The 21,555-nt window shown below is 39.6% G+C and overlaps 1 protein-coding gene across 3 annotated transcripts in view; it reads left to right on the plus strand.

The window, feature by feature from the left end:
- sfswap (splicing factor SWAP) overlaps nucleotides 1-21,555 on the plus strand; it is a 52,847-nt gene that overhangs the window by 25,624 nt on the left and 5,668 nt on the right. For all 3 annotated transcript variants that reach the window (XM_085463495.1, XM_085463496.1, XM_085463497.1), the window contains exons 11-18: nucleotides 1,222-1,288; nucleotides 2,105-2,208; nucleotides 2,333-2,462; nucleotides 5,413-5,609; nucleotides 10,897-11,294; nucleotides 12,169-12,300; nucleotides 14,743-14,883; nucleotides 16,575-16,647. In XM_085463495.1, coding sequence (XP_085319621.1) covers nucleotides 1,222-1,288; nucleotides 2,105-2,208; nucleotides 2,333-2,462; nucleotides 5,413-5,609; nucleotides 10,897-11,294; nucleotides 12,169-12,300; nucleotides 14,743-14,883; nucleotides 16,575-16,647 — 1,242 coding nt within the window. The remainder of the gene's footprint in view (nucleotides 1-1,221; nucleotides 1,289-2,104; nucleotides 2,209-2,332; nucleotides 2,463-5,412; nucleotides 5,610-10,896; nucleotides 11,295-12,168; nucleotides 12,301-14,742; nucleotides 14,884-16,574; nucleotides 16,648-21,555) is intronic.

Raw genomic sequence — 21,555 nt, forward strand, 5'->3', positions numbered from 1 at the left:
CTTGAGCAATAGTTCTGCAGGCTGTCTTTGAAAGCTTTTCTTCATGCACTGGCTACCCGACCATTTTCAAAGGAATGTTGTTTTTGGTTTGTTAAGCCACTTAACACTGACCTATGAAGCATTCAAGCATTAAAAAAGGCACCTAACTCAAAGGATTAACGAGTTTTCTGTCTACATATAATAGACGACTTCAAAAAAGAGCCAAGTTTCAATAGTATTTATAAAAGTAACAAGATGATTGTCATGAGAGGTCCTGCAGTGAGTATCTAAAGCCGTGTATAAACTGGTAGCTGCTCTGTCATGGTTTGGAGCTGCATTTTAGCCAGTGGTGTTGGGGATCTTGCCAAAAACTGAATCATCAACACAGAAAAATACCATCATACTTTGATCCACCGTGCAATACCATCTGGAGAGTGTCTAACTGGCAACAACAGCTTTATTTTTAATACTGACAATGATCCCAAACACTGGACAGAAAAACAGGCCAGTCATGGATCGGGCTCCCCAGAGCCTGGACCTCAACAGAGAACAGAACAAAAGACAGCCAACATCCAAAGAAGAGCTTTGAATGTCCTGCAAGAAGCCTGGAGAACTATTTCTAATAACTACTTAAATTATGTGGAGAAAACGTAATGTGCTCTTTCAGACTTGTCAAGTTGGTTTTACTTTATAATACCCTGAAAAAAAATAGTTAGCGCACTGTGAAAGTCCCTGCAGATGGATAATTACAATAATTATACACAAGAGTTATTGTTTCATTGGAAACCACAGGAATGACTCATTCAGTGATCCATGCATCATTGAATTTATACCTTGACTATAACATACACCAACACTAAAGGTTGGTTCTTTCAACCACCCAGCCAATTAAATATTGTTTACTTGTACCGACAGTGGATAGATGGTATATCTTTTAAAAACTTTCCCAGCACTAACTTTTTTTTTTTCATTGTGCTGCTTTACATCAAATCTACAGTATCTTTTATAAAAATGAAGGCATGCAAGTTCCCAAGAAATACCATTTACAACACCATCTGTCTCGTGTTCTACTGGTTTACCCATAACGTGGACTCATTGCTGAAAAATGCAACAAGGTTTAGACATACAGAATTTGTGAAGCCTCTGGAAAATGTTAATGGCTTAGCTTTTAACATTTTAAAGAAAAGCAGGATGATCCTTTTCTCATTTTCTCTCCTTATTCTCTCGTGCTTCATCATCTAGAGCGAAGAGGTAGAGGATTCTACGCTTCAGTCAGACAAGGCAGCCAAGGAGTCAAAGTTGACAAAAGGTAGGACACAAACTCATGCAAAAATAAACTCATTCTCAGATTGCAGGGCTGCTTGCACTTTTCGTTTTTTGTTTTGTTTTGGGCGTTTTTTTTTCTCCCTTTTTTTTAGTTTATTACTTCAGTGAATGGGATGCAAAGCCTTTGGGGAAATATGAGTATATTTGCTCTGGTGTGCATGTGGATGTTTGTATGTGTCATATGCTGTTGTCTCTGCATTGCCGCCTGTGAGTCTGTTGGTATTTATGCGGGCAATTTCATTTGGTAATATCAGGCCGGAAATGGCTATGCAAAGATGAAAGAGCCTGCTTACCACTACGCTGGCGGGAGCCGTAAACATGCACGCATATTCAAATTAAGGCCCGCATTCACAGACTCCTCAGACGCAGTATATCAGGGTGCACGCAAGGCAAAACTAATAACTAGTTGGATTAGTTGCACAAGTAAACTATCCAGCCCTCCACAATAAGAATCAGGATCTTGTATTAAGGTTATGTGGGGGAATGGGAAACAATAGATCTCTTTCATCTCCAGTAGACCACAGATATTTGATTATAAAATGCTACCTTTCATTGTGCATGTCAGTCTTTCTCATGTTCACCTGTCTTTCTGTGCTCTTATTGTCTGTCCCTTATTTTTCAAAAGTCTTTTCTCTCCTGAATGTTTTCCATGCTTCACTTTTCTTTTTAACTTGGATTTGTCAAGAAAAAAATCCAGTTGTGCAATGTTTTTTTTTTTTTTTTCTCCAATATCAACTCACCTGAATCCTTTTTGGTCTTTTCTCAAATCATTTTAACTCGTGTCTTTGTGCCATTACAGCCTCTTTTGCGCCCATCTCTTTTGCCATCAAGGCAAAGGAAAATGACATGCTGCCACTGGAGAAGAACAGAGTTCGACTGGACGATGACTCGGATGAGGACAAGGTCTAGCTCAGCTTTGTCTGTTTATTGCACTCACTTTAGATCTTGGGGTAGTTTTTGCACATTTAAAACTCATTTTTGTTTTAGTACCATTTTTAAGAATAAGTTCTGATGTGTTTGCTTGAAGTTGTTGGAAGAGGAGGGGCTGGAAGCTGTGATGGGTGGAGCTGAGATGATTGATAAGGAGCCTCCTCCAGTCAGCGTACCAGAAGAGAAGAAACCCACCCTCAGTTTGGAGGAGTTAGAAGCAAAGCAAGGTAAAGGTCTAAAAAAAAATGATAATGCAATGACTGTATGAAAGCTCTGTAGCTCTTTAAATGCTAATTTTAGCCATGTCTGCAACAGAAAGCAGTATAAAATATATTTGGAGAATAATTTTGGACAAGTCATAAAATATTCTCGTGCTCTCAAACTGCCCCACTGCCTGTACAGTTGATAGGATATTGGAAAAACGGGATGATTTCCCCAGCTCGATGACGATTTAATGCAGGCCTGCTAAAAGTGAGGTTTTTGTAAATGAGCTCAGCTTCCAAGTGATTTCTCTCACACCTTCTGGCTTTTTGGGAGGGTTGGTAGAAAATAAATTTTAAAAAAGAAGTGAGAAGATGCATAAATCCACAAAAGTCTAAATTATGAATTCCCTTAACAGGGTGTACCCTAAGGTAAGAATCTAGCTATATAGTATAGTAAAGTGCATGATATACATCTCCCCCAAAGGCATAATGGAATTATAGATATAGAGTGTCATCATGCTGGCTCAGCAAAGTCTTCCAACAGAAAATATGTTGCCTAAAATATAGAAATACTGCATCCTAATGCATACACAGAAAATCCCCCCTTTGTTCTCCAAGAAGTTTACACTGTGTGGTCCGATCAGGGCTTTGATGATAGTTTTTACAGAATGTTCTTCAAAAACGATTGAAAGATTTTAAAAATCAAAAGAAAAGAATTTGCCCATTAAGTTTTCAGGGTTAGTCACATATTCAAAAACTTTTTATCCACTCGATTATTTATTTTATCTATTTTAAAGCTGTATCGTTTATTTATGTATTTATGAATTGATTTTATTGGAATCTGAAAACAGATTGTACTTGAAGTTCTTTTGTTTTTTTGGTTTTTTTTTAATCTTGTTATAATTTGCCAACTTCAGAAACCTGCAATCGGTGCCTAGCTTCAGCAAAACTGGACACCTTCCCTGATGACTTAAACCTGTGTTATTAAATGTCTATCTCCGTGCTTGTCAGAGAGATGTGATTGACATGCCGGCCTTTTGCCAGTTAATGCCCAACAGACATCTACGTCTGTAAGAATGCCGCATTGATGTCTGATGATAGAGAGCAAGAGTAATAATCTCTTAGCTGCAGAACGGAGCCTGAAACGATAGACGGACAGACAGTCAAAGACAAATGTGTCACTTTTCAGCATCAAGATAGTTGACCGGTGCCGTTTAGGTTCAGTGGAACACTCTTTGAGTGTGATGGCCTCTCCTGGAGCTGACAGACAAAAGAGAAAGACTAGAAGACCCTAATAAAAAGCTGACTGAATTGGTTTTGCTGTATGGCAAAGTGGCTGTCAGTCAGCAGGCCTAACTTGATCAGATAGGAGAAATGGTGGCAGGCTGCAAAACACTAATCTGTGTTGATGGCCTGGAACAGCGCCATCATGTCCGGTTTTTAGGGAGAGCTGCATAAATTGTTCAGACTGCCATCATTTTCGACTAAATGTGTGTGTTTTTAGTCTTTGTACAAACACAATTTTCATTTCATTATTTTATTTCATTCACATGGAATTGGTATTGACTAAAGATGGTGAGTGCACCCCAACACTCAAAAATGCAGCGCAACCCATTTTGTGCTTGATATGAATGCAGTAGTTGCTGCTAAGAACGGGCTCTGTGACGAACAAGAGCGTGTGGGGTAGAAGAAAGAGAATTTTTCTCCACTTGAGGTACTTTATTTGAAATGCCCGAGGAAGGTGTTTGGCAGAACATATCGATTGCCGAGACATTTCTTAATTTGTTGGAGGAAATAAAAGACGACCTGAAGCCTCCAGCTAGGAGAATTCAGGAAATGCCTGCTGCCTCACTTTTTGGGCTTCTGGCTCTTTGCAAGAAGTCAAGAAAGGCTTTAATAAACTTTTATTTTAACAGTCACAAGGCTTCATGTCAACATTTTAAGCGTTAAACCAAGAAAAACAGTTAAAGGTAGATCATGTTTGACGGTTTACCTGATACATGACTGAAACAACGACTTGACAGAGCTCCAAATGATGAAGTGGAAGTAAACGGAAGTAAGGAGTTTGGTTTAGTTTTATTGTTCTATTCCATTAGTCAAATGTATCTATAAATACAGGAGTCAGATTGAGGCTAGGCAGGACTATGTCAGTGTCTAGGGTACCGATTCTGCTCCACTTGACTGTTGTTCATTGTACTCAAATATGATTTGCCTTAGCAGCTAGCCTATTTTTAACCCCAAAGAGATAACAGTAGACCCAGAGGTTGCATAACTTATACAACTTGTTTTCCGCAAGCAGTTGCTTTTATACTGTCTTGTCTTCCCTATTTTTTATTTATTTTTTGCTCGCTCATGCCGTTGCTCCCTGTGCCCCATTACATTAGCTGTGCTCTTCTTACCTATGTATCCCCTACCCATCTGTGTCACTTCATCTCCTTTCCTCATCTCTCAAACCATGCATTTTGTTCCACTCCCATTGTCAGTTAGATGCCTGTCTTCTCTTCTCCACCCACGTTCCCTCCTACTCTGTACAAACCTTAAATTGCATGAAATTATGCATCATCGGGGATTTCGTCGGGCCTTATCTTTTAGAGTAGAAACTTTGTCAGTCTTCAGCACTTGGAAAGTCAGAAAAATGCCAGACATTACCTTAGTTAGGGCAGAAATGTACTCTTAAAGTCTTTGCTTGTTTTTCGCTTCACAAATGTGAATTTTTCCCCGCACTGTTTGTCTGTTCATGTTTCATTCCGTGTCTCTCTGCTCTCTCTTCTTTTTAATTCTTTTATTTCCACAGGGAATTTACTTGTGACCAGAACAAGCTTTCCTTTTCTCTCACTTTTCTCTCAGAGCAAGTCAATCCTTTGTTCCCGCCATTTAGTAGCTGCATATCTGGCAGTGAGAAAAACAAAAAAGGGACAATGCCTGCAATCCAACCATGTCTCCTGTGTTTACCCTCTCATCTCTCGTCACTTAGCTAAGCAGAAACTGGAGGATCGTCTAGCGGCGGCAGCCAGGGAGAAGCTGGCCCAGGCATCTAAGGAGTCTAAGGAGAAACAGCTACAGGCAGAGAGGAAGAGGAAGGCAGCACTCTTCCTACAGACTCTCCGCAGCCCATTCGCTGGAGAACCTGAGGCAAAGAGAGCTGAGCTAGATGCATGTGCTCAACTCGAGGTAGGTACATGGTTGCAACGGTTGCATAGTGTTCGTCACTGTGTGTTTCTATTTTTAACAAATGATAGTAAGTGTAATATGAATCATTATTCATGTTACACATGTCTACATTAACTCAAAAACTAAAATGGCATAAATATAGTGGGGCACATACCCACCATATGTAGTCACCACATTTTGCATGCATATTTACACAGCCACGAGTCCTAAACTAAGCTTTGTTATTCTTACTCAAAGTGTGGGAAATGCTACTTTCTTTGCATTTTGTTCTAGAGTCCTTGGTATAACTTTATAAATGACTGTGGTGAAATTGAATTTCTCCTCAGTGAGCCTTTCAAACCCAAGAACACTGTACCAGCTCTTAGGCGTGGTGGTGGTAGCATCATTCTCTGGGGTTGTTTTGCTGCCAGTGGTATTGATACATTGCACAAAGTGGATGGAGTAGTGAAGAGAGACGACTACCTCCAAATTCGTCAACTTCACCGATAAATGGTAGAAACACCAGTATCAGGTGTTCCACCATAACAATGATCCCAAATATACATCAAAACTGATTTTGGACTGTATAAAGCAGGCCTTCATTAAGCTATTGGGATGTCCTTCCCAAATCCACAACCTCAACCCTGTTGAAAATATGTGGATTGATCTTAAAAGCTGGGCCCGTGCTGAAAAACCAACACATTTCGATAAACTCTAGCATGTAAAGTGCTTTGAGGGGTCCCGAAAAGCGCTATATAAATGCAATCCATTATTATTATTATTATTTATGTCAAGACAAATAATTTAAAAATCCAAAATACACAATACAGTACAAAATGCACCCAGTTTTTTTTTCCTAGTCATTAAAGCTGTCTGCTGTACACTCATTCCAGCCGGGGGGAAAACTGTTAAAAAAGAATTAAAAGCCCAAAATTAGGCTGACATACATGCCTGTGATGAATGTATGTAAATTTCTTAATGCAGCTGTAGTTACCTAAATTGTTGATTCCCTAAAATGTTTATAGACTCCAATGGAGAGGAGCAGAGCCTATCGGCATATCCCAGTGTCACTCTAAAGATACAAACTGAATTATAGAAAACTTCTTTTCTTCACTCCTTTGTTCTATTTCTCAAATCTCCATACCTCATGTAGGGTACGGAGATTCTGTTTTAAAATTCTCCTTTGTGAAGTACTACGAAGGTGTTGCAATAATGCAAATTTTTAAAGCCTTTTGTCTGTCACAAAAAGGCAGCAATACTTTATAGTGTAAATAAGTCTCTGATAGTGGTCATTTGATGTGTAGATTGCCTGTCTGTGTGATGGATGTTGCATGTCAGCTCCTCATGTTAGCCCAACTGATTTGTGGTGAACTGGAATATTGCCTGTTAGACCAGGTGGCAACGGACAGCCTGCTGTCACTACTGTGCCAGCTCTTTCTTTCTTTACCAGATGTTCTCCGTCTTCTGCAGTGGCTATCAGAGCGTAAATATCCTGAGGAAAGAGTCAGGCCAATAGCCTACTGTAAATTAGCTGTGTACTAGTTAAATATTTGAAAAAAAAAGGTTGAATTTTGTGTGTATTCAGTCTTCAAAGTATTTTGTTTCAGTGGTGGGAAAAAGTAGTAAAATCTACGTAATGCTGGTATGAGGTACACATTGAATAGGACATTGTAAAAAGTCACACATCCTCAAGGCAGACAGTAGTGCAGTGTAATTGTTCGAGTCAATAGGTTTTTCAGTTTCTATTAAAGCTTTTTGCAGATTAACCCCCTTTAAGTAAGACATGTTCACCAATTTATTAATTTGGAGAGTCACTTTGAAGAACAAATTTTACCTGAATTTGTTGCAAGTGTATGGAAATCGAAAGGGATTAATGTGATTAACACGAATTGTTGTGAATATCCTAGGGGCAGTAATTTGGAGGGTCACAAAGAAGGATCATCCACTAGTACAATTTGGTGGAACTCTTAGTAGCTTTGAGGACAGATGTGATTGCTGATGCGATGCAAAATGAGCTGACTTGGAACTGTTGATGTAAGCGCTCCATGTTTCCCATAGTACCCATCATGTTGATTATCCTGCAGCAGTGTAGTGGATAGTGTAAACTGACATGAGTAAACAGATCCCGCTGGCTAAGCGTTTCAGGCCCAGGCAATTTATCCTTTTCCAAGTGACACTTTCAGTGTTGTGATTTGCTGCCGTTTTAGCCATTTCTTATTACATTTTGGCTGAAATGGTGACGGTGGTGGATATGTAGCTTTGTGTTTCCTGCAGATTGATATACTCAGAGATTGGTGCAGATTCAGTCTGGCTTTGCTTGTGTCATTTATCTGTTCAGCTGATTTGGTGTGTTAATTCTGTACACTGTAGCTTGCTATCACCAGTGTGTGAATGGGTGGATGATTGTGTATAGTGTAAAGCGCTTTGGAGTACTTAGGACCAAGTAAAGCGCTATACAAATACAGACCATTTACCATTTTATTTCAATTCAGCTGCTCTTACAGCTTCATTCGAACATGTTAGTGCTAAAGATGGCACCTTTTGGTTCTGTTGGTAAGAGGAGTGAAATGGAGGGCAATAATGAAGCAGTGATATTGTTTTCGGTCCCCTAACTGGCTACCAACAGTAGCAGATAATGATTGCTCAGTAACTGACAGCTTAATATACGACCATTCTCTGTGTAAGAGCTCTTCTCTGTTGGTCACATGGTTTAGGTGATAAATGCTTTCTTTATTATTATATACGAGGTCATTTTTAGTATACGAGAAATCTCGAAGACTTGGAAAATGTAGTTTCCCTTTGCTTCTGTTCCTTTATGCTCCCAGGACAGTACTTTTCTTTCCCGCGCCTCTTACTGTCTGAACTTCTATATCTTGCTAGAACAGGTGTGAGAGGGCAGACGTTTTGTGTGCCTGGTGTTGGGATAAGCCTCCCATATGCCAATCCCAATTTGAAACCATCGTTTCTTCCTATCATTTCATTATCTTTCCCTCAAGCTAGACACCAGATTGGGTGTAAAAACTGCAGTGTAATAAATATCCTCCATTTCTCTGCTTCTGTCTGTTTTAAGACACTTCTTTTCTTCTGTCATGAGCACATTTTCTTTCTATTTTTTTGGCTTCTTCTCTCATGTTGTTTCATCATCATCATCTCTCACCCCATATTTCTCTTTGTCCCTTTCTCTCTGTTTTCTTACAAATTTTAGCAGATGGGTGAGGGGAATTAGATCCATGAGACAGCTCTGTTGATACTAAGCTGAAGTTGGAAAAATTTATTTGGATTGCTTTATTGCAGAGCTCATAATCTTTTTTTTATCTCACCACATAAAGGATGCCGTTTGATGTTCTTTTTCATCCAGATGCCCCTTTAGTACCAGGAATATACACAAATTTAAATTGGCCGTCTCAGGAGCAATCTAAGACCTAACCCTGTTAGATAAAGTCTGTCCTTGGAAAATCTATTGCTATATTTAATCCGCTGATGGACTGAAGCCAGTTTTTCAGTGTGAATCCAGCAGCTGACCAATCTAAAATAAACAGACTGACTCACACTGGGGTAATTAGAGGCACTTTGCAGCTGACAGTTGTAACTCAGTGTGTAGCCAGAGGGCTGCACTGTGTTGTGTAACCACAGTTTTCCTTCTGTTTTAAAGGAGAGAATATGAGCAATAATTTCCCAGGAGAGTAAGAAACTTTCACTTTTCCTGAGCCAGCCTTGTTACAATCCCTTGTCCCTTTCAGTGTGCATATGACTATTTATAGTACCGTCTCTAAAGAGAGAAAAAAAAACCCTCAAGTACATTTTTCTTCTTCACCTTTTGTGATTTTAGACACTGTGCAGCTGTAGGCCTTAGAGCAGAAAATAAGTCAAGTTAGAAAATTAAGAAAACAATTAATCAAATTTATCTAAAGCATTTTTAACCACCATACGTGAATACAGACTAGGCATATTTTACCCTTATATTTCCCGTGGTAGCTCCGCTATCTATAGCATAATATAGTGTAATGCAACCACACCTCCAAAACGTTTGTGTGACTGTGTAAATGTGGATAAAAACAAAATACAATCATTACTTACAATATAAAACAGAGAATATATCAAATATTTCTAGGAGTATATGTCCTTTTTCTTTTTCTTGTTTTTTAAAAGGGCATATTAAAATTGATGGCAGCTACATGTGTCAAAAAACGTGGGACAAGGCCACTGTGTAGCAAACCCCCCCCCCCCCTTTGAGAGAGGCCTATTGTCTCATTGTTGTCTGATAGTAGCCAACTGCTCAACAATTGTGGGACTTCTGGGATTGTAAATTTAGTGATACAACGAATGCTGTCAGCTGGTCCAAGGTGTGGACTGCAGGCAGCCATGCTGTTGGAATAGATGCAGTATGCGGTTGAGCAATGTCTTGCTGTGAAAGGCCTCATCTAGATGTAAATATGGAATGATATGAAATATGCAACACCTTCCCTGAAAAAGTTGTTGTCTGAATTGGAGCATATGTTGCTCTAAAACCTGTATATACCTTTGAGCTTTCATGGCACCTTTCCAGATATGCAAGCTACCATCAGAGATGCAGGCTTTTGAACTTTGCTTTGGAAAAAGCCACATCCTCCCTCTCCTCTTTAGTCTAGAGGACGGAGCATTCATGTTTTCCAAAAAGACATTTCACATTTAAATTAATTTGACCAACAGTTTTCCACTTTGCCTCAGTCCATTTTACATGAGCTTTAGCCCAGAGTGGCGTTTTTGGTTCATGTTTATCTGTGGCTTCTGTTCACGATAAATCTTTCACCTGCATTTGTGAATGTCACGGTGAGCTGTGTTCATGCAGTGATTTCCATAACAGAATTATGCCTGTTTTTAATGTAGTACCACTCAAGGCCCTGAAGATCACAAGCATCCAATACTGATTCCAGGAATCTTTTGATGTTATATATTCAAAGTCTTCAGAGTTGTACAGAGAAACATGGATTTTGAAATAGTTCCACAATTTGTAGACGTATGTGTTTTGCAGATTGGTGAATCTCTGCCTGTCTTTTAGAGAAACAATGGCTCTCTAAGATGCTCGTTTAATACCCGGTTATGTTACTGATCTGTCACCAGTTAACCTAATTACTTGCACAGTGTTCCCCCAGCTAGGGTAAACACATTCCAGCCAGGGTTGTCCATTGCCTTCATCTTTTTAAGTAGACAAGCTTGTTAATTGTCCACAATATCAGATATAGGAAGGTACTGTGCATGTGGGGGGAAATAAACAACAAAATAAAACTGACGTTTGTTTGCTCTCTGTCCTCATTTTGTCTTTCTTTAGCTGCAAGAAGCTTTTTCTGCTTTTGTGGATCCTGCACCTCCTCAAGTATCCCCTGCACCACCTGTTTATGCTCAGGATCAAAGATTGTCTGTGGAGAACCATAGAAGCCACCACAGCAGGGAGCCCCCATCCGTCTCGTCATCATCTTCCTCGTATATTACCTCCTCCAAAGGTCCAGAACGCGACAGAGATCGCGACAGAGATCGAAACAGAGATCGAAACAGAGATCGAGACAGAGACAGGGACAGACAGAGAGACAGAGACAAGGATAGGAACAAAGGGAGAGAGAAAGACAAAAAGAAGAAAAAACACAAGAGGAGGTCAAGATCCAGGTCAGCATCGAGATCAAAGAGCAAACACTCCCTTCCCAGTGCCTACAGGAGATCCCGCAGGTCCAGGTAAGACGCTCCCACTGAAAAGTCAGCCTTTTTTTATTTCTTTTAATCCACCACAAAAAAGTCAGAGTGAATGCAACAGTGATGCTGCTCACTCCAGCCACAGGCGGCTGAAAAGAAGCTTCTGTTATTTCTTTTTTGTCATTATGTTTTGCTTTGAGTTTATGCTGCCTTTCTACAGATTTGTGGGGTTTGGGGATTTTTTTTGTTTGTTTGTTTTGAGCAAGGTAACTGAACTGAGAGGTTCAACTATTAGAACATTGTGATAGGAAAGAGACGCACACACACAGGCTGTATTCTTAATCTTATCCTGGTTGTTTCATTTTCCAGCCTTGCTATGCTGTGTTTGTAAATGGCATGCATGTTCTGCATATTAGGCAGTGGGACAAAATAAATTTGACTGCCCTTTATGGAAAGAAATCTGACAAGGTTATTAATTTCTTAAAATATTTATGAATACTTAATGCTTTTCTGCCTAGTTAAGAATAAAAGTAGTATTTCCATTTTGTGAGTCCTTTTATATAACTTGTATTAAAGTAATGAACTGAATAATGATTTTTTTTCCTGTTCAGTTCCTCAGTATTTAAACAGTGTTTATCTGTAAATTGCACCACGTTCAGGTCTTCCAAAAGTTTACTGAAATAATTGAAAGTCTTATTCAAACCTATCTTTTCTTCATTTTCAGTTGTGCAAAGCCCTCATGTCGCCTTTTTTTTCTTTTTCACTTTAACGCCATTAGGCTTATCATTTTGTTTTTGCCTCACTCTTCTCCTCTTTTTCTTTATTTCCAATTCATTTGCTTCTCTCTCATATTCTGCCTTCTGATATTTAACGATTTCTTCCATCTTTCATTCTCTTTGTTCCGCTCTCTGTCCAGATCCCGTTCACACTCCCCAGGGAGAAAAGACAGAAGAGGCAACTCATCAGAAAGGAGACGCGAGGAGAAAGAGCGGGAACACCATCATCCCAGCAGCAGCTCCAACTTGCCCAGGGGGCTTTCAAGATCCAGGTAAATCTAACAGCAGGTGTCTTCACAAGTCATAGGTCCTCACATGCAGCTTTGTTTTCACACTAAAAACATTGATTTTTGCTGCCTTTAAAGCTGAGAAGGGGCACAAATGATGCGACTCTTGGGTGGTTAGTCCATATTTTCTTGATATTCTTCAGTTTTCTTTATTTTTACAAAAGCAGCGGGGGAACCGTTATCAGTGTTCAAGGTTTTCCATGTGTCATTAAGGCCAACTTCATGTAACTCGAAGACAGTTTGATTCCCCAAAAAGGGGAGGGCATGAGGAAGTTTTGGCAAATGCATTGCAGAGTTCATCCCAGTAAATATAGTTTTGTCTTTATAATTGTACAACAGTCGCTTGATACCGACAGATAAATAGGCATTGTTACAAAAAATAAAAGTACAGTCTTTTTAAAAAAAAATATGCTCACTAGCGTTTCACTGCTTTAGGCACTGGGCAGCCTCCTGTCATTGATTCACCTGGGAAATCTGCAACATACCAAAGAGTCTCTAAAGATTTTTAAGGCATCCGTCCAAAAGAAAGAGCTGAACCAGAAACAGACCTCTCATCACGATAATGATGAAAGAATGAAGCCTTATGAAATGGACTAGTTGTTACCACAAGGCAATACTAATATTTAGGGCTGAACGATATATCGCATTTGCGATAATATCGCGACATGATCAAGTGCAATTTTCTAACCGCAAAGGCTGCGATTATACTCTGGACATGTCCAAATTCATGGGCTGCATCCTCCTGAGGCCGCATTTGTAGACCGATTACGTCACAGCGACGCGCCGAAGGCTGTCCAAATTACTACCATATCCCAGAATTCATAGCGCGGCCCAGCCAAACTCCAGTTTCCAGCAATGGCGGCCGCTACTAAGTTTTAAAATTACTCATACTAATCTTTCTGGGTCACAAAATAAACTTTTAACATATTTTCAGGCGAGAAAGTAGTTGTGTAAACATCAAATATCTGCTCGGTTTATCAAGATATCCCATATTTGCAAAAGTGCTTCGACGTTTTCAGAGGCGTCTGCTACCCACCAGCTCGACAGCTAGCCGGGAGCTCGAGGGTTACTGATGCGGCCGAGAACGGCACAACTCCCGGCACATCATTTTCAGATCACCGCGGAGTTTCGCTGCTCGGGTTAAACGTAATATATAAGTCACTTAGACAACCTAAAAATGTTATTGTTGGGCTTTTTTCAGTGTTTTGTTTGTTCGTGAGTAAATCGGTTTGGCTGAGATTAAAGTTATTAGATTAGATAAAATAAAACTTTATTAATCCCCCGGGTGGGTTCCTCCTTGGTTTTCACACAGCTGACTAAACGTCAAACAGAAAACTTATTAAACAGAAGTATGAGACAGTCGAGAATTTACGCCAGTGTCTGGTTATATTTTAGATAGCAAGAAGCAGACGGCCGAGTTTATTAAACTCCACCGAGACAGCGGTGACGCTAATCAGAACTAGACCGTCCAATTTCGTTTGTGTGTGTGTTTATACAATTGCTATTATGTTTGCACTTTATGTGTAATGTTACTGACTGCAGAGATCAGTAAGATGTGTGTATTTTTTATTTATTAGTTTTATTTATTTAATATTATTTTTTAATTGAATGACTGTCTAGTAGTTCACAGATGTCGAAAAACTGAGTGTGGTAAAGCCACAGATTTTTTTTATGTATATTTCTGCAATCTGCACATTGTACTGACTTTCATTTTAATGTTTACACCAGGGTTCCTTGTCAGCACTTTATGCTCAGATGTTTGTAAGCTAAAAATAAACTATTGTGTATGTTCAAATATACTGTTGTGATTGAAGAAGTTAAATAAAAATGTCAGTCATCAATTCATGCATCACCTCATGTCATCATAACAGAGGTCTGTCTTCCAGGAAAGAACAGTTTAAAATTAATGTAATATAGTATTGGCCATAGTATATGATGTATTGCTTGTCTTTGTTTAATAATACAGAAGACAAATACCTTAAAAAATAATCGCATATCGCATCGCAATCGCAATATTGGGGCAAAAAATCGCAATTAGATTATTTTCCATAATCGTTCAGCCCTACTAATATTACAATATTATAAACAAACAACAGCACAAGCAAGAAAATCCTCAAAAATCTTGTAACTGAATGAAATTTGCAGGGAATTGTTCAAACCAGAGTAAGAGACTGGGAATAACTATGCAAAATGCCTCTTAAATAGAGTTTAATTGGCCTGTGAAGTTAAGGGTGTATATTACAGCAGTTCATATGCTCAGTTAAATTATAATTAAAGACGTTTATTTTGTACATTTTGTTTTGAGTACACCAATATTTCATGCAAGGCTTGGCAGATACAAACCACCACTGTTTATTGTGCAGTGTTAATATCTGATTGAGGCGTTTTAGTTTTTAGCTCCTGCTGTGCTCTTCTTGCGTTTGTCAGGTCTCCTCCTGAACAGCAGAGGAGCTCCTTGGCATCCTCAGGACAGATGCAAATTGCGGCCTCCTCGTTCTCACCATACTCTTCACCCGGCAGAGTTTTGTCTCCATCAGCGAGCCCCGCCTCCAGCCTGGCTCACTCAAGGTAACCCCTCCAGACGCTTGTCAATAATCCAGCTTGCATCCGGCATGTAGATGTAAATGAAAGTCTCTTTACTGAAGGCTTAAATGTTTTGTTTTGGGGTTTTTTTGTTTTTGTTTTAGCTTCAAGTAAATGAGAAGATGTATTCTTGCATTTAAATCTCTCTTATTTGCAACAATAGATTGTTCCTTTAGGTCTGATAATCGAACACTCCAGCTGCTGCCGATTTAAGAACCTAACAGAGGTTATGCTGATGCACTCTTTTTCACTGACTAATGTTTAGAAATGTTTATTTTTATGTTGTTGTTGTTGTTTTTTTCTGTTTCTAAACTCCTTCTACTGAACAGTGTTTGCTCTCCTGATATCACAGCGCACAGCTTGGGTCTTTCAGCTTAAAGGTCACAAGGGCAAAAGCGCATTAATGATCTTGGCCACAGACTTGATAAGACTTGCAGTTGGTAGTCTGCCACTTTAGCAGCGTGTTGACTTTTCAATGCAAGAAGACTAAATGTTGGCCAGGCGCACTCTGTTCACTTCAATATCTTACTAAAAGAGAAGGACTCATTATGAACTTGTGGCTTGTTGGTAAATAGAGCCTGTTAATTACAAAATAACAATATTTTAAATTCCACCTCTTTTATTTCCAAAGTTTTATTGCAAAGTTTCCAGATTTTAAGCGTCATGCCTTCTAGCTGATACCAACCAGTGCGTTTGTGGATGTTCACTTGTTTTGTAGTTTAAAAGTTTAATTTTTCAGTCTTTAGTTTGTGTAACCCAGCATAACTTTTAAAATCTGCCGTCATTAAAAAACAGGCTTCTGGGAAAACAGGAAACAATGTAAATATTTTTGACTTCTGCAAAATTGGAAAAACACAGCAGTTCCTTTTATGTTCAAACTGAAGTATTGCATGCACCATAATTTAATGTTTTTAAAAGCTCTGCTTAACCAGTATATCAGCCGTCTCATGTGCTTTGTTATGAAGGAGAATGCTTTTTCTTCCATAGATTTAGTAAATGCTCGTCTTTTCATGCGGGGCGCAATTATCCTGGCAGATGCAGGAGTCATTCCAATAGAAGACAGTCTTTTGTTGCCCTTTCTTCCTAAACTGTGGGTGAAAGCATGAAAGGTTTTGCTGTTTACTTTCTCCGGGGAAAGGAAACTAGATCATGATGCCATAATAACAGCGGGAGGGGCAGGTAGTACTTTATACTGAGTGCCGTGCACACACACAAACGTTTGAAATCTTCCATCTTCGTGAGAGGAAGAAAAGCTCAACTTTTTATCATGAGCAGCGGTCTTTTCTGCAGTTATGTTCACCTGTTGTGTTCAATCAACTTGTACATGATTTGTTCCTTTTTTTTAATCTCTTGATGAATTATGAAATGCTGGACTGTAGAGACATTTAAGCTTCGGAAGGAGCCGTGAAGCTGAACTTGAGGCCTGAAATTTGTCTGCATGATTAAATACTCTGTCTGTGTTTGGTCTTTTAACTCTAGATGGAAATTTCAGTGTTACAGGACACTTCTTTCACCTCTTTCCTTCCTTCCATCTTTTCTTTCTATCGCTCTCAATGCCTGTCGAACTTTGGGCATTTCAGAGAAACATCATAAATATTGAATATTCTCTCCTGCTTACATGATTGATTTTATGCTTTTTGACTCTTTTGTGTCCTTCTCCTCTGTTTTCTTTTCAGGGGTGGTTCTCTGGAGAAAGACAAGGCAGTGTCCTCATCCATAGTATCCTCTGTTCAGTCTAAAATAACTCAGGTATTGTTCTTTGCTCTTATCCCAGATGCATCCCCTGCTGAACTTTTCCATCCCATCCAATGAAAGTACTTAGTGGTGTTCTTTGTTTCCATCATGCAAAGAGGAAGGATGGAAAGTGCTGTTCTCTTTCATACACCAAAATATAGCTAGTTTTTAGAGCTTTTGACTTGAACTCATTTTATATTTATCCACTTCTCCCGGTACCTTCTGTGTGTTTTTACAGCACGTCGGTGTGCTATATTTGTTTGTTTGAACCATGGGGAGGCCGATGTCTTACATTTATATGTGGTGCAAATGTGATAAAGCTGCACTCTGTATTCAGTGGCAGTGTAATCCAATCTCATGCATCATACCTGGAGAAAAACTGCCGGTCTGATTTTGTTTCTTGACAGTTTGAAACTGTTGTTAAGAAAACTGTGCGGACTCCAGGTTCACTCGGTTTCAGCCATATTGAATGATCATCCGCAGCAAATTGAATTTGGTTCGTTGCCACCGAACGACCGATATTAAACCGTCATGATTTTGCTTGCCTCTGGGACTTGTCATCAATTTTGATTTGGATAAAAATGTAACTTAACATTTCTCTCATAACCTTGGAAGTAACACTTGTCAAAACAAAGCGGTGAGAACGGATTTGTAGATGGCCTCGATTTGTTAAAAGTGTCTGCTAAGTTTATAGTCGACTGATGGTTGACCGGTTGATGGCGCAGGTTTCTAATAGTGTTTTGTTGGATAACATTGTTGAACCGTGTTGCTGAGGTCTTGTTTACCACTGTTTGGGGTACATGTGCTCTTATTTTAATAAACAAACAGCACTTCTCATCGTGGCAGTGGATCTTGGCTCCAGATTGCTCTTCGGCCCTGCGCATCTCATCCTGGGAGCTTCGCCAAGAATTTAGGATAAGAGAGACTGAATATTAGTTGGCGCCGATGAAGCGAGAGGCAAAAACAGAAACCTCTGCAAACTTGCCGAAGTCTTTTGGGAGATGGATTTCACTTCACTGCAAAGGAAGGAGGCAGAAGCAGCACATGGTCTTGAAAATGTTTTCTCCAGTGGTACTTGTAAATTCAGACAAGAAGGACCATTACCATTACTGCTGAGAAACACAAGGTCAAGTTCAGCAAGTTGTCAGTTCAAATTAAGAAAATGGCAGGTTTCAACATTCAGTATGGTTTTATACCCCATGTGTTTTTTTTCTTTTACATTTTATAACGCAACAGAGAAGCAGAGGTTGGCTTCACATAACTTTATAACTTGTTTTAGTTTATTACTTAGCTGTGTAAAAACTAAGCCCACAGTTTTGGAAGCTTGGGTTTAAGCCTAAAGCTGTAAAAGCTCGCCATACACTACCTGCTTGGCACTAAACGACACACGTGATGTGTAAATAAGCGAGTGTTTGCTAAGAAGTTGCCGCTTCAACTTAAAAGCTGAACCTTGTGTCAGTTTTGCTTCTCATCACTTCTCGTCGTGGCAGTGCATCTTGGCTCCAGATTGCTCTTCGGCCCAGCGCATCTCATCCTGGGAGCGCAGGATGAGAAGTCACATTCCCCAAATTGCTTAAAAAAATTAATTGTCAGGCTTTTCTTTTCTGTTTTAATAAAAAACACCCAAAGAAAACTTACTGAAAAGGTTTGATTGGATAGTTGCCACTGTCGTCATGCCCTAATGCAACCCATAGTCTCCTGTTGAGTGATGAGCACAGCATAGACACTTCCAGCTGTAAAATTACAGTAACTGCACATAGAGCTCTGCGTGTAGCCGCTTTCTGACAGTTGACTAAACCAAATGTTAAAATACTGTGTGTGTGTGTGTGTGTGTGTGTGTGTGTGTGTGTGTGTGCGTGTGTGTGTGTGTGCGTGTGTGCGTGCGCGCGCTTGAGAGAATTTTACATACTGCTTACATCAGTGCCATGCATTTAACAGTAATCCAACATTTGCATACAATTGTTTCTGATGCAGCCTGATAAGGTGGCACTGACATGGATTACAGCAGCTATCCTGTAGTTGTCTAGACGGGACAATGCCAGTTAGTCCACCCTTTCATTTTGTGGCTGACAAATAGGCTGCATGGCTGAAAACTCTGCGAACACACACAAAACAACACAACAGTAAAATTAGCGCTTGTGCAGCATCTCAGTCTTGTTTTATGCAACGGGGTATTTGTTCCTCAAGCTGCTGAAGCACAGAATGCCTCAAAATATAAAAGCACATCGTAGCATCAGGTTCTCCTTTGATTTTGACAGTGAGAGGCACCTCCAGACCAAAGGAGAACCAACGTGTTTATTGGTGTCACATAATTATTGCTGTATTGTTATAGTGCGTCTGGGTCATATTGGGCCTGTTTAATGTAGATAAGTGGCAGGCTGTGTTGGTGTTTTGTCTCATTTGGGTGCGAAAAATGAAAAACAGTTGCATCTGAGTAAGTGCTACACACCCGTAACTCACAGTGTAACCTCACACACGGCTCGCCAATAAATTCTGACCCCGGCAGGCACTGTCCTTGCCTGCATGTTTTTAAATTGCTTTAGACAATTTATAGCCACTATTTTGTTGCTTTCAGAAGTGCACCTCAGATTAAGTGCATTCACGCGTATCACTTCTACAGACGAAGCGTTATATAATCCACAGAGATCATTGATATTCTTAAACACTGTCTTTATTAATGTCTGTTTAATGATTCTCCTTAAAATTGTTGTAAAATCCACAAAACAAAAGTGCAAAAACACGAGCAGTTACTGTTGAGTCCTGTCAGTCCTCATTTGGACATTGTGCTCATTTAGATTCATATTTATTATGTAGCTTTTATCTCTTTCCTGAAGCTTCTTTGTTTTGCTCCTAATCTACTTGTATTTGACTGCTGTTGAAAACCTTAGGAGAACTTTGAGAAGCCTAAAAATGTCTGTACGTACTTTGATTTTTAAGTCTACATCACCATAAACCTCTCTGATTAAATGTCAGTAATTTAATTTATACTTGCCTCTGCAATGCATTATTTTGATACACGGATTCTCCTCCAACTGAGCGAAATAAACCTAGCATGCAGGTAAACATAAAGTGTCAAACGTGGGAGTACAGCCCTGTGCAATATCACCTAAAAGACTGATTATTCAGAACTGTGTCACCTTACTGGGAATGTGTTTCTCTAAGCTGAGCAGAGCGTTTACTCTCATGTAAACTTGGATCTTTTATTTCTTCCGTACTTTGTTTGTCCACTGACTTTTCTTTTTCTTTTTTTAATCGTCTTTCGCATCGATTTTTATGTGGCGCCAAATCTGGAGAAGTGTTCTGCCATTATTCATAAACAGTCTGGAGGGTTTATGTTGCTCTGCCTTTCTTTAAAATCTTCCAAAGGTATATTGGATTGACATTAGGTGACGTACTTAACCACATCACAGTGTGTCTGCTGTGTGCTTTAGATTGTTATCATGCAGGACTATTCCTCTGTTGCCGCGCTTCTGGAGGCTGGAGGTCATCTCGTCTGACGGGAGTTTGTCATATCCTCAGGCATTCACGGTGACATCTGTGTCCTCTTCCAACACTTTTTGTGTCCGTGCAGCCCATCTCATCTTTATTTCCACCTCCATTCTTTACTCTTATGACTATGCATTCACTGTGGCAGTCTTGGGCAGGTTCATGTGTAGCCTGCTGGATTTCATCTAGGGCTGCCACGATTAGTCGACTAGTCACGATTACGTCGACTATCAAAATCGTCGACGACTGATTTAATAGTCGACGTGTCGTTTGAAGCTTTGTAAGATCACAAAAGACGCAGGAATAAGTAGTAGGATTTAAGAGTGCAATAACGGACTGAAACAGAAGATGGCAGCACTGCATGTACAAGGATGCCAGCTGCCGTTAAACCCCGAAGAAGAAGAAGTAGCTCTGTCCCAGAATTCATAGCGCAGCCCAGCTCAGTTTCCAACAATGGCGACAGCTAGTTAGTTTTAATAGTACTCTTATTATTCTTTTTGGGCCACAAAATAAATGTTTAACATATTTTCAGGCAAGAATGTAGCTGTGTAAACCTCAAATATCTGCTCAGTTTATCAAGACACCACATATTTTCAAAAGTGCTCCCACGTTTTCGGAGACGTCTGTTACCCACTAGCTCGAGTGTTAGCCGGGGGCTAGGTCACTAGAGCCGGTGAGAACCCCGGACTCCCGACAGATCGTTTTCAAACCCACCGCCGTCTTTCGCTACTCAGGTTAAATATATATAAGTCACTTAGATAACTTAAAAATGTTATTGTTTGGCTTTTTTTAGTGTTTTATTTGTTCCTGAGTAAATCGGTTTGGCTGAGATTAAAGTTATAGTTTTTAGACAGCTGAATAAACGTCAAGCAGACAGCTGATTATCAGAAGTGTGAGATGGTAGAGAGTTTACTCCGGTGTCCTGTTATATTTTAGATAGCAAGGAGTTTATTAAACTTCACCGAAACAATCTGCAAATTTCATTAAAATTTAATAAACTACCATCTTGTCTTTATTTTTAGTTAGCACATACCTTAAACACTTAAAGCTGTAAGCTAATGATAGTTATATAAGAGCAGATTCATGCTGGTGCAATAAGCTGAACGCTGTACGTCCAATGGATGCATGATCTGATTAGTTGACTAATCGGTGACTAGTCGACTATCAAAATAATCGTTTGTGGCAGCCCTAATTTCATCAGAGGAAAATATCAAAAATATTCCCATTTGACTGAAGGAGGTGCTCCCAGTGTCAGTCAGGCTTCTTTTCTGGTACTTTAGCAAAGTGTAATCTTGCACCTTTATGTTGAAGAGCAAATGGTATTTAGGGGGGGGGGCACTGTCCATAGAAGCTGATGTTATGCTATTTTCTTCACACTGCCTGAGCCAACACAGAAGCTGTAATTTCCAGCGATAACCCCTGTGCCCAGGGTAAAGC

Source organism: Copadichromis virginalis, linkage group LG7 (assembly GCF_057382275.1).
Source record: "Copadichromis virginalis isolate Kocher_CV1m ecotype Utaka linkage group LG7, C_Virginalis_male_GT1.1, whole genome shotgun sequence".
NCBI lineage: Eukaryota > Metazoa > Chordata > Actinopteri > Cichliformes > Cichlidae > Copadichromis > Copadichromis virginalis.